Genomic DNA, 19,505 nt, shown 5'->3' with positions numbered 1-19,505 from the left:
TCATCTCTGATGGCAGGGGTCACCCTGTGCCAAGCGGCTCAGTGTTTTGTTGGCCTCATAACAGACTAACATGAGGAAAACCTGCTGGGGAAATAAAAGGGGACTTAACTGGGGCAGGCTGGGGAAAGGGGCAGAATAGCTGTAAACACATCAAGCAATGACCTGCATAACACACAGCAGCCTTACCTGTCCACCTACACTTGGGGGGGGGGGGGGTCACTGTTCTGATAAAGCACTATTCTGTGAACCTCTGACACACTCTCTTCTGTCAGCTCTGCTGTGACACCAGAAGACCCACATGTTTGATGTCACCACAACAAACAATGAAATTCATCTAACAATCACAAATACATGCAAGCAAACTGACATGCGCGCGCACACACACACACACACACACTCACGGTCATTTACACACACACACATACACAACCACACAGTCTCTCACTCTCTTTCTCTCTCTGTAGACATTAGTCAGAGGGCAAAAAGGATCTATATTCTATCTGTATTTATCAGAAGTTCTATTAGATCCCAAATCATAAACCCTACAGGCGAATCATATTAATGTAAACATACACTTTATGTTGAAGTGGTTTATATTGCGTGACATGGAAGGGGTTATGTTCCAGTGGGGTTAGACTCCTCAAAGAATGCAACTTGGAAAGAAAGTAAAACAGAAAACCAGAGAAGAAAAAAAAAACATAATCGTGTATAAAAAATGAGGCGTCCATATAAGAAAGGCTACAAAAACCTCCACTGGCCCTCTGGCATCGGCATACAGCAAAAGGCACCACAATATTACTCTATTTTTTACGTTGTGAAAAAACTGGCACATCTTTTTATGCTGTAAATCAAAATGTACATATAAATAGAGTTTTCCCTATAAAAAAGTCTTTGCTGTTAACTAGTAGACAACTTTTGCTAAAATGAAAATAAATATTTCATTTGTTTAGAATATCTGTCAGTTATATAAAATAAAAATATTTCTTATAGATGCAGGTCTATACTATATTGATTTTTGTTGGTTCATTTTCACTCTTTAATGGGGTGTATTGTCCGGTTTGGAGCGTGAGTGTGTCAGTCTTGTATGCATGTTCCCATGCCCACTGTGCCGCCCCGATGAGTGAGAAGTCCGACTGTCCACCGGCCTGTAGATGGTGGAGGGCTCGGCATTCATGTTCTGCATACTGAGGAAGGGCGTGCTCTCACCGTCCTCCTCTGACTCACTATCTGTTAGGCAGCTTCGAGACCCATAGTCTCGAGATGCCTCGTATCCACGCGGGGCCACGTGGCCATTCAGTCTGGATCTCCGCCAGCGCCGGCTACCAGTTCCACTGGACCCACTTCTCTTTGGTTGCTCCCGAGAGGAGAGATACTCCTGGGTGGTCTCATAGTCTTCTTCCTCAGCCAGCCGGTAGGGGCTGGAGGGCAGGCTGCCCCTGCTGTCATTTAGATAGGTACGACGCTGCTGCCGGTAGGGCTCCTGGCACTGGGCATCGTGTAGGGGCACCTGGTAACGGCGCAGCAGAGGCTGATCATCCTCCAGAGGGTACGGGTTGTGGACAGCAGGAGGGAGAGACATGGCGTGGCTGGCATTGGGGGATGTGATCTGGAAGGTAGGCACCTGCGAGGGCAATGAGTAATGGAAATCCACTGGCGAGAGGCGGGCTGGTGTCGTCAGGGCTGACACATATCTGTAGCAAATACAGAATGGAGTAAATAGTTAAGTAGAGAAGAGTAAAGAACAGAGGTAAGAAAGAGGAGGAGTGTACAGAAATCAGTCATTTTGTTAACTAAATGAACATTGCACCACAGTTGGAGAAATTCTCCTTGAGGGCTTTCTACCAGAAAGTGATCTCTTGTTTAAGGTTAGGGAAAAAGTACTGGTTTGAGCTAAAATGAATGCAGTTCTGTCAGAAAAGGCTTTCGTGGAAAAGGCCTACAAGGGCAAACTGTCAATGGGCACTAAAATATTCAATGGATAAAAAATATTTTTTCCATACATAGATTTAACCTAGATTTTCCTTTGAACTGAACTGCTGTAAGGTGGGTAAGCATACTCACTTCTACTTTTTATGGCAAAACATGCCCATGTGGTGTCCCACAAGGATCTAGTTTAGATCCACTTCTTTTATTAATTAAAAGTACAATTATTATCATTATCCCCATTAATATTGGTAAACCTTTTGTATTCAAACTTATGTTCACTTTTCAGACATGAACTGGGGTTGAAACAGACATGTTGTCACAGCTCTGCATAACAAAAGGGTTTACAGTTTTCCTCAGCATTTGCAGCAGTTCTTCGACAATCACCTGCCTATATCTGAGCTCCTCAGACAGTTTAAACCAAAGCCCAGCCTGAGGTCCTCAGGCAGGAGCAGCTGTTTTGGCTGCCCTTTAGACTCTACTGAAAACTGACAGTGAGTAAACCGTCATCCTCTGCACCCCCAGGCTCTGGACCAACCTGCCCAACAAGATCGCCCAGCCAACCCAGTGTCCTACTTTAGAACAGTCAAAAACAAGCCTTTCATGTCTAGCTGTTACTTGGAACTAAGATTCAAACTTTACTGGTCTTGTTTTCATATCAAGCATGCTTTGAAGCAGCACTTAAGCCACTGTATCTTTTTTCTAAGCACGTTAGTGTGTAGGCTTATTGGTATGCAGATCATACTATTGCTAATCCTCTCCAATACCCTAACCAACTCCATATCTCTGCACAAAGAGCTGTCAGCTATTGAATAGTGTCCTGACTCCTCCTGCAACCTCCTGAATCCTCACTCCCATATTACACTCAAATGAACTCTTGTTACTGTTGTTGTCATTTCAGGGAAGCTTTGTTCAAGCATGTGCCATGGTCATGTGGGCACCATGGCTGGATGCTTATGTCAGTGTAGAGGTTCTTAAAGATGCAGAATCACTTATGACTCTTAAAACTTGGCTGACTCTCTAAGTAGAAAGTCAATATTAAAGGAGCTGTATACAACATTCAGAGCATATCTATGATTCAGAGTTTGATTCAGGTTGTGTGCACACGGCTCTCAATGTGGAGGCGGCTGGCGGCTAACAGAGCTAACAGCGTGAACAGCGCTAACGACTGCAACAGTGCAGACAGAGCTAATCGTGTTACCCGGGGAGAACTGAAGTTTGGGCACTACGCTTCTGTGATGATACCATGAGGCAGGATGGTGTTACCAGCAGTAAAAGCTGTATGAGCACAGTGTAGAGTGGCGGCCACTTTGCAATACACACAACGGGATTTGCATGCACTAACATATACGGACCCCTGTGTGTGCAACACACATAGAGGGAGTGTGACTTGATTGTCTGCCCAGGACGCCATTACTCCACTACATCTTTACATAGCAAACTGCTATATTAATGCACTGAATGTCACATAAAGCCCCTTTAACCTTTAAAGACAGGTACATTTTTGAGTGTGTTTTCTTGACTGACAGTCTGCGCTTCATACTCAGTTGTCATGGTTGTCACTTTCTCATCCTCCTCCACTTCAGCTAAAACCCTATTTCCCAAATTTTGTATTGTCTGGATTGTCAAAACATCAGAAACTTATTGGTGTTGTTAGTAACATGTTTTCCTGCAGTCATAATCATAACCAAACTAAACATTATGTCAGTACATTTGAAAAGCAACTCATAACTCACATTTCACCGACTGTGGATCAGAGTGATTGTACGGTATGCACAATGCCTTTAGGGAACTACAACATGCTGTGTGAGACACAAGCCTGAGATATTCCCACAACAGTGCTGATTCAGCTGAGGCAGGAGCTGTCGCCATGATGGAAGAGGCGCTTGTTACCTGGAATGACTCTGAGGGGATGTTGGTTATGCAATCTGGCTCTGCATAACAACTCATTGGCCAAGGCCCTATTCGTGTATACAGACTTGTTGTATGCTGACATTGTTGATACCTTACAGCTCAAGCATATAAGCAAGACACATCGCGTCTGTTTAGGTTTTGACAGGCTATAGGTACTGGCCATTTGATTTAAATACTGTTTTTCAGAGAACAATTGCCAGCACTGCACAGTTCAATTTCTTTTTCAGGTTCTTTTGATTGATATCATATTTGTGTTTTGCTGCAGCAGGCAGCTGGTGCTGGACACTCTGTCAGTCATGTCAGTTCTAGAAATTTTATAATACTTAACAGAAACATGCAGCTATGAACACAATGGGAACCTCCTTGCTCCTTTACATTTTTAGTTTGGCTCAGTTGTTTTAGCACGACTGAGGCTGGACATGTACAGAATTGCACATTCAGCACCTCAGGTATGCATTTTGCAGCAATAACAGGCATTAGTTAATGCGCTAGGTGTGAAAGGTCTACATCTGGTTGTAAGTATGTCTTTGGTTGGCCTGAATGTTATGTACTAATAGAAAGTATATGTAATGGTATGGTGCAGTCAAATGGCAGGAAGGCAGGCACCACTTGGCTCATCAAGTTGCACCTTTGCTGCAGATGATCTGGGATCCAGTAGATGCTTCTAAACTGCACACCATGAATTTGACCTAGATTTCTTTTCAGTTCCGTTTTTTCTTTGTGAGACGGAAAGGCGTCTTCATACTTGTGACCTGGCTTTGCACTTGCTTAATCAGTTGTTAGCAATGACAAACTTGTGCAAGGGTTTGATTACTTCAACTGTCCCACTCGTCTGAGAATGTGACCACCTTTTGATTTGTTAAGAATTAATCTCAGTAAAGGATGTCGGCTTTGTGGCCACCTTGGATCAGATTTTGTGAATGTCATACTGTCCTGTCCACAGAAACTCGTGTGGCTTCACTCTAATGGTGACTCATCTGAAGTGGACTGAGCATAATCAAAATTCCATAATGTTAGACATTAGGGTTAATAATAGTCATTCTGAAGGTTTTAACAAAGGTGAATGAGGCTCTGTGTGTCAGCTATACAAAAGAAGGGCAGGATGACCTCATGTACAGCGACCTTTAGCATGTTTTTTCAAACCTTAAACACAGGGTCTCTTTAATTACGGGGTCAACAAAGACAGACTTCCTCTTCATAAGTGGGCCATCATTCCCGTCCCTAAAAAAATATCTGTACTTTTAGCAAAAAAAACCCTAACCAACTGTTTTGCTTAAGCGTACACTCCATAATTTTAGTAAAGGGCCCAATCGTGCTCCCATAACTCCAGATTTCCTCCCAGCTCAATGATAACGCAGACTTGTTGAGTAATGGATGCTTAGCAGTGAAATGTGTTGGAATTCAAAACATCAGCAGTGAGCAGGAGGAGCGTTTTGGGATTTGGAGGATCACTGTTGGGCCCTATAACAAAATCCGGAGGTGTACCTTAGGCATTTAAAAAAGCAAGTTCAAGTTCAGGCCATGGGTGACATTAAGAACTACTAAAAAAGAGAGCATGTGGAAGACCTGAAAGCGCGTTATTTAGAGTGAATCAAGTGCATTTGAGCTGTCATGTTGGGGTTCATGTTAAAGGACCACGCTAGCTTTTTGGGAAATATGCATCTTTGCCATCTTTCCCAGAGTCACATGGGACAATTGATATCTCTGTGCCTTCAGTACAGAAATAGGTGCAGGATAAATATAGTCAGCTTTGGAGCTGTTGAAAGGCATATTTCCTCACTTCTGACAGACTAACTGCTTCTTCCTGCTTCTACTCTTTGTGCTATGCTAGGCTAAACTCATCATGGACCTTTCTCTGTGACACAAAGATGGAACTGATATCCCTATGTCTCTCTAGGAAAGATGGAAATAAGTGTATTTCCTAAAATGTCACAGTGTTCTTTGAGGACATTAAAGGGAATGCTTTGGCCGATCAGAATTAAATACTGGCCAGGGAGTGATGTTACAGTAGCTGTTTGCACAGAGGTCCCATTGAAATAAGCACTGTTTTTTACTCTTGCCTACCTTAGCGTATTTCATCATCATGCCTGCTGTATGCCAGTTTCCACTGAGTCTCTCAGAGTGCCCTGACTGGCCTCTCGAGGCTGAGAGAGAACCAGCAGAGAGAGGAAACTTCTCAAAATGTTCACGACAAACCCAGTGCCACATCAGCCACACGGGCCTGTTTCCCACCTGTCGCTGTGCGGAGAGTCTCCCAGCGAGTCGAAGGAGTCTCCGTACTGCAGGCCCGGCCGATGGGGGTCAGAGTAACCACAGTGTGCAGCACGCCGGGCCCGTGCCTCCATGCACGCAGGACTGCTGCATTTACTGGTCCCCACAGATGATGACATCATTCCCGGCGAGTCAGAGAGGATGCTGTCAGAATGTTCCAGGCTCCATGTCCGCTCCTCATGTCTGACAAATAAAAAAAGGTGTTAACACGCACACAGCCCAGCGTGTAATATGACTCTCTTTTTTTTCCCCAAAGAAGTATGCCTTTTAAAAAAGAAGCACCTGTTCAGAGGAAGGGCATTTAGCCAAATTCAAATAAATCAACCTCTTAGTGTGAGATTCTGTACTTATATAAGAGGATAGTGCTGAATATGAGGAAGGCAGGAGGGCCAACACACATACCATATGGTGCATGCTCACCTGTGAGTTGATGAATGGGCTCGTGTGGAAGAGTTGTGAGATCTGGAAGAGGCATGGCTGGCAGGGAACGATCCTTCTGTTGCAGGCCGTATGACTCGTTCAGTTGCAGGGACGTTCTTTGATATGTACTGTGTCGGGGAGAAATGGATTTGGCAGATGGGAAGAATGTGGACAAAAAAAAGACAAGCTTTGATTATGTAACTAATCATAAAACCATTTGGCGTACATCTGTGTGCGTGTACTTTAATAATGTTAGGAATTCTTTCAGAAACTCACATCTACCATAGGGATTTCCTCTGGGCCTGGTCCTGGGTGATTGGGTCCGTTAGCAAGGTTACGATTGGGATGTTCTGGACACATGTTTTGTCGCAGATGATTGTGCATCTTCTTTCTTTGTTTCCTGTAGAGTAAATCTTGGTCATTCTCTCATTCTTTTTTTTTTTATTGTTGAGATACCTTAAAGGGACAGTTCACCCCAAAATCAAAAATACATATTTTTCCCTTTACCTGTAGTGCTGTTTATCAAACCAGATTGTTTTGGGTGAGTTGCTGGGAGTTGGAGACACTGGCCTCAGAGATGTCTGCCAAAAATTATATTTAGAAATGTCTTCGCAGAAATCATGACCCAGATACTCAAGACAAACAACAGACCTTGTTGTTGGCAGTTTCACGTAGGAACTATTTTCTTTCTACCGAGCTACCTGCCAACTGTATCAAAGCGCAGAAGGAAGCTTGCCATCTACTGCTAGCTCACCTAGCACCACTGAGCTAGCTGACGTTACAGCTCAGCCTATGAGGACGTCATTAATATTTACATCTTGCATATGGGTGGCTCCCATATGAAACTCGAGTAAGCGGGTCATGATTTATGGAAAGAGACATTGCTGTTGAGTTCTTCAAATGTATTTTTTGGCGCTTTGAGCACCACAAGCCGAGTGCCAATACGATCAAGAGAAGGCAGACATCTCCAACACTCACCAACAATCTGGACTGATGAATACCACTACAGGTAAGAGGGAAAATATGTAATGTTTTAAGTAATAACTTAACATTATTCTTGTCTAACTTGCTCAATTAACTACTTTACTGTAGATAAAAAAAACTACATTTTAAGACAGTAAACATAGTAATCTATTATTCCCACATGCTACCAATTACAGGCACTGCAAACATGACATCAGCAATCTGAGTATACAATTTCTTTTTTTAATAAAATGTAGCTGATGATAGAAATCTGAAAGGAAAGACGACATGAGCTGATCCATTTATCAGCAGGACTTACTTGGTTTTACAGTAGGCAACCACACACACGATGCCCACCACCAACAGAGCCACACAAATACCCGTGATTGTCAGGACTCTTTTCTGGTAGAGTTCCTCTGCCTCTGTCAACATCACACCCACAAATACACAGACGCACCCACACACACCACATGCACACAGTGAGAGAAATAACAGGGGAAAAAAATTAGTGTCTTGAAGGTGCAGGTTCCCACTTTTTTTTTCCACTGTAGATCTACATTTCTTTCACTTTCTGGACTAAATCCTGAGCAGTATGAAGCTTCATCTTCCTCTGACAACTCACTTCACAGTCAAACCTTTCCTCGCACATAATCACAAATACAACAGATGCTGTTGCTGCCTGTGCTGCGGTAAGGCAGCGTGGGTGGGGGCAGGGACTCAGACTGATCTATTAAGCAACTGTATTCTCTAAAAAATTGAAGTGATTTCAAATTATATATGATACTATAATGGTTCAGGCCTTTCATGGGTGACTAGTGGAACCTGCAAACTGTGCAGTATAGCACAAGTGCACATGTGATTCGGAAATGTGCAATGTTTGACATGCACTTATAGAAGTCTCCATCTGCTCAGGCGTTCAGTCAGCACAATGATGAGATCTTATTTTACAGTAATTTAAGAAACAAGTGAATTTTGAAATGAAATATCATTAAAAATGAAACTGGAGAAATCTTGACTGATGCTTTTTGCTTTTCCAGAGAAGAGCTTGTGTGAGGTTGAGGGAGACTTTTTGTGTCTCTGGAGAAAATGATGGAGCAAAGAGGCAGCGTGGTCGCTGATAAATAATGTAATAAAAATGAATTGAATTTGTACATCTCCCTCCATCTGAAGCAGCCCAGTTTTACAACAGGATACCAATTTGTGTCAAGTTTCTGACACGGTAAATAAATCATACTCATAAATGATAATGGTGCTGGTGTAACAACACAATGTCCTCATGGTCCAGTACTTAAATGTACTTGTGTAATTACATGACCTGTGAAAAGACCCCTTTAGCATCCACTCTATACACTCTCAACCACTGAAGCACTTCTCTAGAAAAGGTAGCAGAAAACAAGAGCTAACAATGAAGGAGGATGGAAATAGCGGCAGGTTGAAGAAAACACATGACTGTAGGTTCTAAATATAGCATTGCATGCTCACATCACAGCATCTACTCCTTGAAGGATAATTCAAACCAGTAACACGGGTATTATATTTCATACGTCAAAGTTACATTTCAGCTATGCTAACGACGGGGTGATGCAAGAAACATGGACAAGATCACACATAAATTAAAGGGAAGAGATGGCATGTCAAAGGGAATACACAGACAATGGAGGCTTGGGACCAAAAGGATTGGACAGACAGAGCTGAAGATTGAGGAAAGGCATCTGGGAGCTACAAACATGATACATCATGCTTGTTACAGATGAAATGAAGAACCAAAAATCAGTCCAAAAAGGAAAAAAATGCTACTGTGAGTCAGACGGAAACTCAGTTAATAGATCTACTTTTTCCGTTGCACATGTATGAGGGGTGCAAGTGATGACATCCATGTTAATAATGATTGATGGAGGATCAGTTGCATCGGCTGAGGGTTTGTCATGATCATGAGTTATGGTACAATCGGTTGAGAGATTGATTGGTTAAACGATATGATTAACAGTCCACACCACAGACGGAACGGGAGCAAGTCAGAACTGAGGACATCTACAGTATTTAGTAGCTATGCTAGGACTGAGAGTCAAAATGGATTGTTCCATACCCATAAATTCAATCCCAAGATGCTCTGCCATTGCAGAGGGTTGGACAGTTGGAAGAAAAACAAAAAAAAGAAACAAAAGACCAGGTTAGGAGAGTGGCACCTTCTAATATATGGTGGAGCAAACAAAACATCGGCATTACAGATACTGAGACAACAAACACTGGTCAGTAACTGTCAGCATGACGCGGGCAAAGACGAGGACACACTTACAGCATGCAACACACACTTCAGACCACACTACATACAACTACATGACTACACATTTTAATTTCAGTTCTTTTTTTATGATTTTTATGTCTAAAATATTCTAATGAAGCTCCATCATTCCTTATTGTTCCACCACTCTATGTACTGTATGTCTCAACACAGTCTGATGTTGTTGCTTTCACCACATTTCTACATTTAACAAGTGACTTTTGACAGAGGCTCCTGGCAGTGGAAATGTAACTAGGTACATTTACTCAAGTACTGTACTCATGTATGATTTCAAAGTGCTTGTACTGTACCTGGATATTCTTATTTTATGCTCCTTTATACTTCTACTCTAATTTTGGAGGCAAATATTGTACTTTTTACTCTACTTCATTTATTTGATAACTTTAGTTGTTCTGTTAATGTTTGTTAGCATTATCGCTGACGAAACTGACAATGTCTGCTTAGGTATTCGCCTCGCTTTATTTGAGTATTTTCGTCACTGTGTCCGCGATATTTGTTACTTTCTCTTGGATTTGTGCTGCTGGCATCTGGTCGCTACTATGCCAATGAAAATCCTGAACACAGTAAAATCATAAGAAAATAAGAAAATACAGGCAGAGGGCACAGTCTCTGCACATAATTCCACCACCACCGAAAACTTCTAGTGGGTCATAAGTGACAATTGAGAGGGATTACTTCTGCATGAGTCTCTACCTTGTTTTTCAAAATATAAACCAACTAATTAAGTGTGATATATTATGTAGTTTAAACCAGTGGTTCCCAACTGGTGGGTCGCGAGTCCATTCTAAATGGACCGCAAGTGACTTGCGAATGTGTCATATTTGTAATAAACACTCTTTATTTTTAAGTACAGTGAATTTCCGACACAGAGCTTTTATTTTGAAGTGCCATTTGTGCCATTTACTGCTGTAGATTGAGTGACTAATGGACAGCTACTTGACATAGACAGAAAACTAGCTTGACGATAAGGGCAAATGCAAGTGTGACACCTAATGTATTAAACTGTGTGGCCCTTGAACTAACGACTAAGAAGAAATCTGGACCCTGGGGCTGGACCAGTTAGGAACCACTGGTTTAAACTACCCAGCAGTACATAGAGTGATTACAATTAGCTCCACCTTCACCAGTTGTGACATTAACCTGATGAATACATTCATAAATCAATAATCAGGAATCCAGTAATATTTTAAAAGATTCTAAAATAGGCCATTCTGCATCATGAGTACTTTTACTTTTGGTACTTTAAGTACTTTTTCATGCTCATACTTTCATACTTCAATTTAAGTATTTTTACACTGCAGTTTTGCTACTTTTACTTATGTAAAAGTTCTGAGCACTTCTTTCACCACTGGTTTCAGTCTTGCCGAGAGTGCTTTTTCGTTACATAACCAAACAAAATCTCCTAATGGGAATATATTAGGCGCTTAGCCACTCTCATAGTATGCATCATCCATTGAGATTACCTGTGCTTTCAGTTTTCTGCTTTCTCAGAACGCTACATTGTCAGTTCCCGAACACACCCATCACATGAACAGGCAAGTTAAAAGGAGTGTATCTGTACAGCATCGGAATAATCATGCTGAATAAGAGGAATTACAGTTCGACTTTATAATATATGGCAGAGCGAGGCCATAGGGAGGCTGCACCAACCAGCTGAGTTCATATCTCTGGCAGCTCACTTGCTTTACTTGGGTTGAAGCGAGTCCCAGCTGTTCTTATGACAACATGCTCTTGTTAAGCCAAGTTCTTATGGCTGAGGAGCAGAAGCCATCCTCCTTCTCTTTGGTATCTCCTGGGGATGGGAGGCGCCCCTCCAGGAGGCGGGGTCTTTAAGTGCGGAATGGATGTGTGTATATGCACATGTGCCTGCTCTCTGAGAGAAAATGTGATGTATTCTCCTTAATTGATTGGAGAAAATGTGAAATATGTGAAAGGGCCATTAGTGATTGCTGTGTAGTTTCCCAAAAAACAAAGCTCACTTTAAAAGGCTACATCGAGTGCATCTGTCACGTCTGAATGTGGCTTTCATAAAAGTGATTTCTACTGTAGATGTGCATCTTGGAGCCAATGAGATGATGTTACATCATACTCTTGGACTGAGTAGAGGCTTAATCTTTTTTTTTTGAAATAACAGCCTTTAATTAAGTTTAGAGGTAAGGCCTATAAAACACAGAATTACAAAGTACACGCAAGTTTCTGATAGATGATGCTTTCATCATGGACAGGGAACATTGAATGTTTTTTTCAGGTTATTGATTTGAACGGATTTGCACGTAAACTGAGTAATCAAAGCCTGCTCTGTGTTCATGTGTCTGGATGAGAACAGAAACTAAACGCTGTCCTTGATGCAGTTGCACAGCTGCACTGAAGTTAGACAGAATGCAGAAAACAGTGTAGGAAAAAGAGCTCCCACACACACACGGTCTACTCTGCCAAAAAAACAAGTAATTTCAGCACAGTGCACTACGACTTAATGCGAGATGAAATTACTTGTAGTTAAGAAGGGGGTTTTTGCATTGTACTCTGAGCCAAACATACAACAAACAGTGTGTGTGTAAGCTTTGCAAGTCACACTACAGGGATGAGACTCTGTAGGCAACATCAGGCAACTCCAGAGAGCAGATGCAGTTAGTTATTTAACTGTAAAGTTACATTGAATTGAAAACACATGGGCTTGCAAAGACATGACGCTGACAAATATGCAGCAAAATACCAGGAGATTCTTTGCTATGATCTAACATGAATTACAGGCTTTGTATTTAATTCTATATTATTATCATACACTATCTTTAACCTGGGCTGTGTGCAGCTTGTTTGCAATCACGTCAGTATTATGATGCGCGAAATTCAGATGGAGGGCAGGAAGTGATAAATCGATATACTGCGTAAATTGGAACTAGAGGGCGGTGCCCACATGAAAGGGTTGGATGAACCTGCAGGCAGCAGGTACCATCAGAAAATTGAAACTCACGCTAGATGCGATTCGTACAAGATAAAGTAAAAGGGATTTTTTCCATCACGATTTTGCCTAGCATTCCTAACATTAAGCTACTAACACTACATTGCAAGCTGATGAAAGCGTACAAGTGTCCAGTGGAGTATGACTAATTTGTATGTGGTTGGATCCACGACTGAAATAACTGTCAACTTGTATTTTGCCAGGTGAGTAAATGCGCTTGAGTAATACTGTCTTTTATATATCAACTCTGTAATGTTACAAGGATGCGCCGTCAGGCTAATGTTACTAGCCAACTTAAGCTAACTTTAGCTCCTATCTTTCTCTTATATTTACAAGGTGAAATGTTTCCAGAGGTCTGGTGAAATGCCGTTAAAAATCTGGGTCGTGGCTAAACACACCTGAGAAGTTGTCATAACTCATTGTAATTGCATCCAGCTCGAGGCATGTTTAACACAAGGCTTTGACGTTAATGTTTGACGTCAGTTGACTTCACTCCTCCAGGCTGAAGACGGAGGTTTTTGATCCACTTTTTTAATTTACTTCTTCCCTTTACTTCTTATTGTTTTCAGGACTTAACATGGCCTTTTTGTTTTCCCAATTTGATCAACTGGATGAGCCATAAACAGCGCAAAGCATAGCCATACGTGCAGTATTAGCAGTCTGCATCCAGTTGCCTGCCCTTCATCTGAACAGTGCAACAATTTATGACGTCATATGCACAAAAGCTATTGGCAAGAAGCTGGCAATAAGATACATATCATGGTACAGGGGTTACGATCCAATATATTGCGATACATTGCAATACTCTATATATTGTGATTTATTACAATCTAATTTAAGAAGTTAGCAGTTTAAGCTTTATGACTCTGCCTGTTTCATAGGCCTGTGCTCTTTGTGGTTACTCCAGCGATGTGTTGTTATGTTGGAGTGGAAGAGTCAAATGGCCAAAGATAGATTACAACACTGCTGTCTAGCATTGAGGGGTTTAAACGCAACATAAAATGAACCACTGCCACAAGTCTCTGCATGTCAACTATTAATCAAAAATCAGTAAAACAGTATCACAAAAGATCATATCACGCAATTATTTCTTATATTTCTGTCTTTAAGCTGTCTTATGTTTTCCCCAGTGGGTCCAATCTACACGAGATCTCAGTTGTTTATGTTTCATACCTGTCAGGTCACTCCTTTCAATATCACATGAGCTACTTTACAATTCATCAACCAACAGGTTAACAGTGGTTTTCAAATCGAAACACCTCAAGGGCAGAGATCTATCAAACCGTAGCTCTCCAGAGACCTTTATCTAATCTTGGCATAATTTCGCACTTGATGGATGTGTTTCTGATGTTGCCGTGCAGCGTGGTGACGGGTTGGCGTCTCTTACCCCAGGCTAGCAAAGTTTGACACGGCTCTCTAGTGGAAGCGTGTGAACTCAATGTTGATGACGTCTGCTGCGAGAGCACCACTTTGTCGCTGAAGCAGCGCCAGCAACAAATGCAATTTGCTGAACGTTCTGGTGTGGATGTGACAATGTTTGATGTTTACTAGAGACTGGCTACAGGTCGTAGGTCTTAAGGGAGTTGTGCAGCTGATTTGAAAGTTTAAAAAATTGGTCGCAACTGTGATCCACAGAGCGAGAACACTAACATTTAAAACATTTGCTGTAAATAATTGGAGCTTTGGGAAATCCCCTATTATGTTTAAAGTCAAATCAAATTAGTAACATGAGTGGATTTTTGTCATGTTGGCTCATGTATGGCCTATGTACTGATGAATGCACATTTTAAACGGGGGTCACAATTTCACACTGATGATGTTTCTTGTTGGTCTGGAGGGAACACGTAATCAAATGCCTAGATCTTAAAAAAGAGAGACTAAGTTTTGAGCCCTCAACAAAAATTTCTTTATCAGTTAAGCCAGAGCACCACCTAACAGATTCAATCATTTGTCATGCCTATTAGTTGATGGTAATTGTTCAGGCCTGTCTCTCTATCAGCTGTAATCATACATGCTTGTGTTTGCGGCTGATTGCATAAACAAGCATCATTAGTACGTGAGATAAAGGTAGGGTTTTAGTCATCGTTTTTTGCCATTAGACTGTGTCGTTACATGCAGCTGACTTTCTGTGCAAATCAACTTCCACAAAGCATCTAAATTCAGCCGCCTACTTGTTGCTTTCTAACTTACTATCAGCTCGTATTCGGGGTGCGCGCATGCAACACACTGCGAGTTAAAGGGCACACAAGATTACATGCAGACCAAACACAATAACAGACTCTGCTAAACTATGCCAGCTTGTGAATGAGTCATCGCAGGAGGCACAGACACAACTATTAGGTAATAACAGGAAATTAATACAATCTCTCTACACCCAGCATGCACGCATGACACGAGGACAGTCTGACAGAGTGACAGAAGAGGAAATTGACATACGGTAGAAACTGGCCATAACGTAGGTTTGACAGCGATCACCAGTAAAGTCATTTGGACACCTGATGGGAAGAAACAAAGCCACAAAAAGAGAGAGGGAAGAGAGAGGGTGGTGGGTGAGTGAGAAAGAAGAAAGAAAACAGAAAGAGGGAGAGAGGGCGAGGGTGGAGTGAAAAGGAGAGTATGCGTAAGAAAAAAGTGAAGAGGGAGAGAGGGAGAGAGGGAAGGAGGGAGGGAGGGAGGGAGGGAGGGAGAGAGAGAGACAGAGAATTAGATCAACAGCACAACTACAGACAGCAGAAGCAGAGTGTTCCCATGGATGACACCACCGTGTGCATGGTGTAGTGCACAGCTCATTGCGTGTTGACCTGAGGAAGAGAAAGAGGAGGAGAAAGAGGAAGAGAACTTGGGGTGGGGGTAGGGTGGGGGGGGGGGCAGCAGGAGTCCACAGAGGTAATCCAGTGACAACTGTGTCTCTGTTCTCAGCTGCTCATATCAAATGGACATACTTTTGAAAGGATTGGGCATGTACAACCGCAGCGGCTCAGTCTGTAAGCATCGTGGGCCGAAGTATCCGTCCGGACATCTGGGAAGGAGCAGACAGGTGTTATGAAAAGGAAAACACAGGAAGTGAGGTGCATTGTAAATATTATGGGATTAGATCTCCTCACAAATGTTGTTAAAGGTCACAGTGAAGCCATGTGGATAAAGCAAAAAGAAAAGATCCCATCACACATGAACTCAAACACTTGATCTAACATTATGAAATCTTGTCATATCTTTATGTTGTAGTTTTATTGTAGTTATTGTTAATGTTGTGTTGTCTTGCTATTGTAATTGTTGAAGCCGTTGTGTCATGAGTATGTTCTATTTGTAATTTTTTATATAATAGTGTCTTTTAGCAGAGTTATTATTCTCTGTTTCCTGCCCAGGGACTACGGATGAAAATTACTTACAGCTAACTCTGGTCCTCGTTAAATAAATAAACAAATAAATAAAAATATAAAGAAAGGGAAAAAAGAGACACAGGGAACTTTATCACTTCCAAAGGTAACCCAACAGTAGTAAAGACTGTGGACACCTGCTCGTATTCCCATTAAAAAATCGATTAAAATAAAGTTAAGACACAACAATGAATTGTTTTACCCAGAAAAGTAACAAAAATAAAATCTGCTAAGTAAGGGTAGTATTTGTATACTACAAAATATGATAATAAAATAGAAATAAAACTAAAAAAACATTTTAATAAGTAAATAAAAGGCAAGTTAACAAAACCAGGTTTCAGATGAGGATATAAAAGGCAGTATATAGGCTCCAAGGGCTCTGACAACAAAGGCCCACCTTCTTTTTGTCTTTTTGACCTCAAGGCCCAAACACACTGAGAGCGATAACTGATAATTGACGCGTGTTGATTAATGGCGGCGCACTGCAGGCATCGGATTTTAGATTACAACATCAAAGAACCAGCAGCATTTTAGGAAAAGGTCACTATTTTTATGTAGGCATGCACAAACCTGTGTTAAAGCTGTCATTAATGTTCCATATATCTCTATCTGAGTAGACTAATGTTACATAAGGCAGGAGAGGAACTGTTGGGTTTGTGCAGCCATCTTATTTCATCTTTTTTTTTTTCTTTCAGGTGGGTTAAAGTCACTTAAAGCACAACTAATCATAACTTTATACCAAGTTAATTAAATGCTGTTGTTAGGTTTATGTAGCAAGTTTTATGACCAGTAGGTGTCAGTATACATGTCATGGTAGACAACTCAAGGTAGGTCTGTTAAGCTAACATAAGGACTAAGGATCTAAGCTTTTATTGTTCTTATTTTTAGTGTCTGACATGTCACAACACAGTAGTTAAGACTGATAGTAGCAGAGCTGTTGGCAATGGTGGTTGTTTTCATTGTTTATAAAGCTTTGAGCTAAGCTAACAGAGCTAACGTCAGCTGTTGCCCAAAACTGTTGTGCACTCTCACTGCATGTCCGCCTCTCTATCTCTGCCTCACTGACTTTGGTCACTGGGTCCTAATTTTACGCCCGAAAATCGAAACAAAGTCAGAGTATGGACGTCAAAGCAGTCTGATGTGCCTCAAAACGCTTTTTGTGCATGTTTTGGCCATTTAAAAAAAAATTGGTGTAATTCAAAACGCGTGCGTCAGACGCTTTCAGTGCATTGGGGCCTTCAGTCTGTATTTTGAGGGATGAGAGAATAGGGACGTTTATGAGTGTATGGACAAAAGGTGGTATGTGCCATGCACTGCTTTGTACGTGATCAATAAATCAATCCTGGGGAGCTGAAAATGGGGTAATGTGGTTTCTTCTCTCGGTGCCTGTCCAGAGCCTGGTGTGTGTTCATAACCTCCAAATGTGACAGTTTTATAACAGATATCATCGGACAGGGAGGTAAAGTACTCAAATCAAAAGGAAATAAAATCCTGAATGTCCAGTTTGAAAAGAGTGATTTAAATATGGATATGTTCTCAATGGGAAAACATGACTGGACAACTCTCTTTACATCTGGTTTGAAACATAAATCAGAGTCAAGAGAAAATTTTCTGACATGTAGGTCTATATTCGTGTAGCTGTGTAACAGACTACTGTATCATCACCATCAAATGCGTTGAGCCAAACCATATTTCCTCATTATAATCCCATTAGGATGAGCAGTTGGTCTTTTAGGGGCACCAACATTCCACTCGCAGTCACAACTAGACCACCAGTCCAACAAAGGTCATTGCTCGTGATTTACTGGTCTCACACAACGCCTCCCAGGAGCACCATAACATTCAGCATTAAATTACTCATCCTGAGTGATGGTGTTTAACTGGGGGATAGCACCACCTAGACCAAGGAAACTTGGCTGAAAGATGAAAGAAATAAACTGTCACTGCATAATTTAAAAATCAGATGAGTGTGCAAATGTCCACGGTGGTGCAGCTGCAAACTCTATTACCGCTGTTTTATCTTTGGTTTAAAATAAATGAACCATTATTTATTATTCTGTGATCAAAAATAAACATTTAGGGGAGAAGAAAAAGAAAGTTTTACCATGTGTTAGGAGACAAAAAGCAGGGACTGTATCTAAAGTCTACATACTCTTGCTGCTGAGAATTCTGCTTTCCTTTCAATGAATTTCCTTTTAATAAAGACTGCTAATGTACTTTTAACATTTTTACAGAGCTGAAACATTCAGTCGCTCGATCGATAAATTGTTTGACAGAAAATTAATCTGTAATAATTTTAATAATCCACAAAAATTCTCTAGTTTCAGGTTCTCTCGGTGTGAAATGTACAGCTTTTCTCTCTTTTACTGAATATCTTCTAGTTTTTGAGTGTCAGTCAGACAAAACAATCAATTTCAAACAATTCAAAGCATCACCCAAACCTTAAGGAAATTCCAATTTAATTTTTTCACTCTTTTTTAAAAATTTCATAGACTAAAATGATTAATCAATTGACCCCTAGAAAAAAATATTGAAAACTAAAATCTTATTTAATTCTTATAAATTCTACTATTGTCACACCATATAGACAGAAAAAGAAATATAATAGATTAAAAAACGTCTAATTAAATGTTAAAATGCGAAAAGACTTTTAAAAAAAGTTTATGCTTTTTGTGAAAATGACAATTATTTGTTAATGACTGATATTTTCAAGAGGCTAAATTCCTTTTTTCAATTAATTAATGTAAAGGAAATTATCAGACAAAAAAAATCCTCTACCTCAGTGAGTTACTTACTGTGGGTCATTCATTAACCTCACCTCTTCCCAAAACAAAGTTTATGCCTCAAAGTGAAGGAGCGGGGCATTAAAGTAGGGCTAGCTGTCTGCAGGACTTGTTTAGCCAGTGAGTAATGCCCACTGAAGCCTGGCCTATATTGAATGAGATGGCTGTGGGGCAACAAATCCCTGCAGGCCTTCACTGCATTATCCAACTTTTCTGGACCCATGCCCCGGCCGTGAGTGAATTAGCTGCAGCAATTGAGTTATTGCTGCCTCCAATTTGTACACAGCGTATTGAACGGCTGTTGCAGCCATGTCCTTGTTGCTTGTCGAGCATTCTTCCGTGGGCCAACTGGGCACAGAAGCTCTATATCAAACCAGTCAGAGGACTTGTGCTGCGATGACATATGGTCAAACAGAACATGCAACATAATATTTGACAACCATGATGAGAGATAATGTAATTTTGTTTTGTAAGTATGCTATTACAGCACAATTAGGGCTGCATCTAACAATTATTTTTATCATTCTCTTGATTTATTGATATCTTTGGGTCTGTAGAATGTCAGAAAATATCTAAAAATGTTTATCACAATT

At 41.0% G+C, this 19,505-nt stretch overlaps 1 protein-coding gene across 4 annotated transcripts in view; it reads right to left on the bottom strand.

Annotated features, from left to right (window-relative positions):
- Positions 1–207: 207 nt before the first annotated feature.
- Positions 208–19,505, bottom strand: part of nrg2a (neuregulin 2a) — an 87,414-nt gene continuing 68,116 nt past the window's right edge. For 2 of the 4 annotated variants that reach the window (XM_033645992.2, XM_078172445.1), the window contains exons 5-11: positions 15,189–15,247; positions 9,578–9,601; positions 7,811–7,913; positions 6,805–6,928; positions 6,529–6,656; positions 6,070–6,291; positions 208–1,691 (exon numbers count right to left, since the gene is read on the bottom strand). In XM_033645992.2, coding sequence (XP_033501883.1) covers positions 1,037–1,691; positions 6,070–6,291; positions 6,529–6,656; positions 6,805–6,928; positions 7,811–7,913; positions 9,578–9,601; positions 15,189–15,247 — 1,315 coding nt within the window. In that variant the 3' untranslated portion in view covers positions 208–1,036. Of the gene's footprint in view, positions 1,692–6,069; positions 6,292–6,528; positions 6,657–6,804; positions 6,929–7,810; positions 7,914–9,577; positions 9,602–15,188; positions 15,248–15,694; positions 15,772–19,505 lie in introns of all 4 variants that reach the window. The other 2 variants (XM_033646002.2, XM_078172444.1) reach the window with 2 other exon arrangements.

Source organism: Epinephelus lanceolatus, chromosome 11 (genome assembly GCF_041903045.1).
Source record: "Epinephelus lanceolatus isolate andai-2023 chromosome 11, ASM4190304v1, whole genome shotgun sequence".
Taxonomy (NCBI): Eukaryota; Metazoa; Chordata; class Actinopteri; order Perciformes; family Serranidae; genus Epinephelus; species Epinephelus lanceolatus.
Note: the sequence above shows the minus strand (reverse complement) of the source record. Positions and strands in the feature narration are given on the sequence as shown.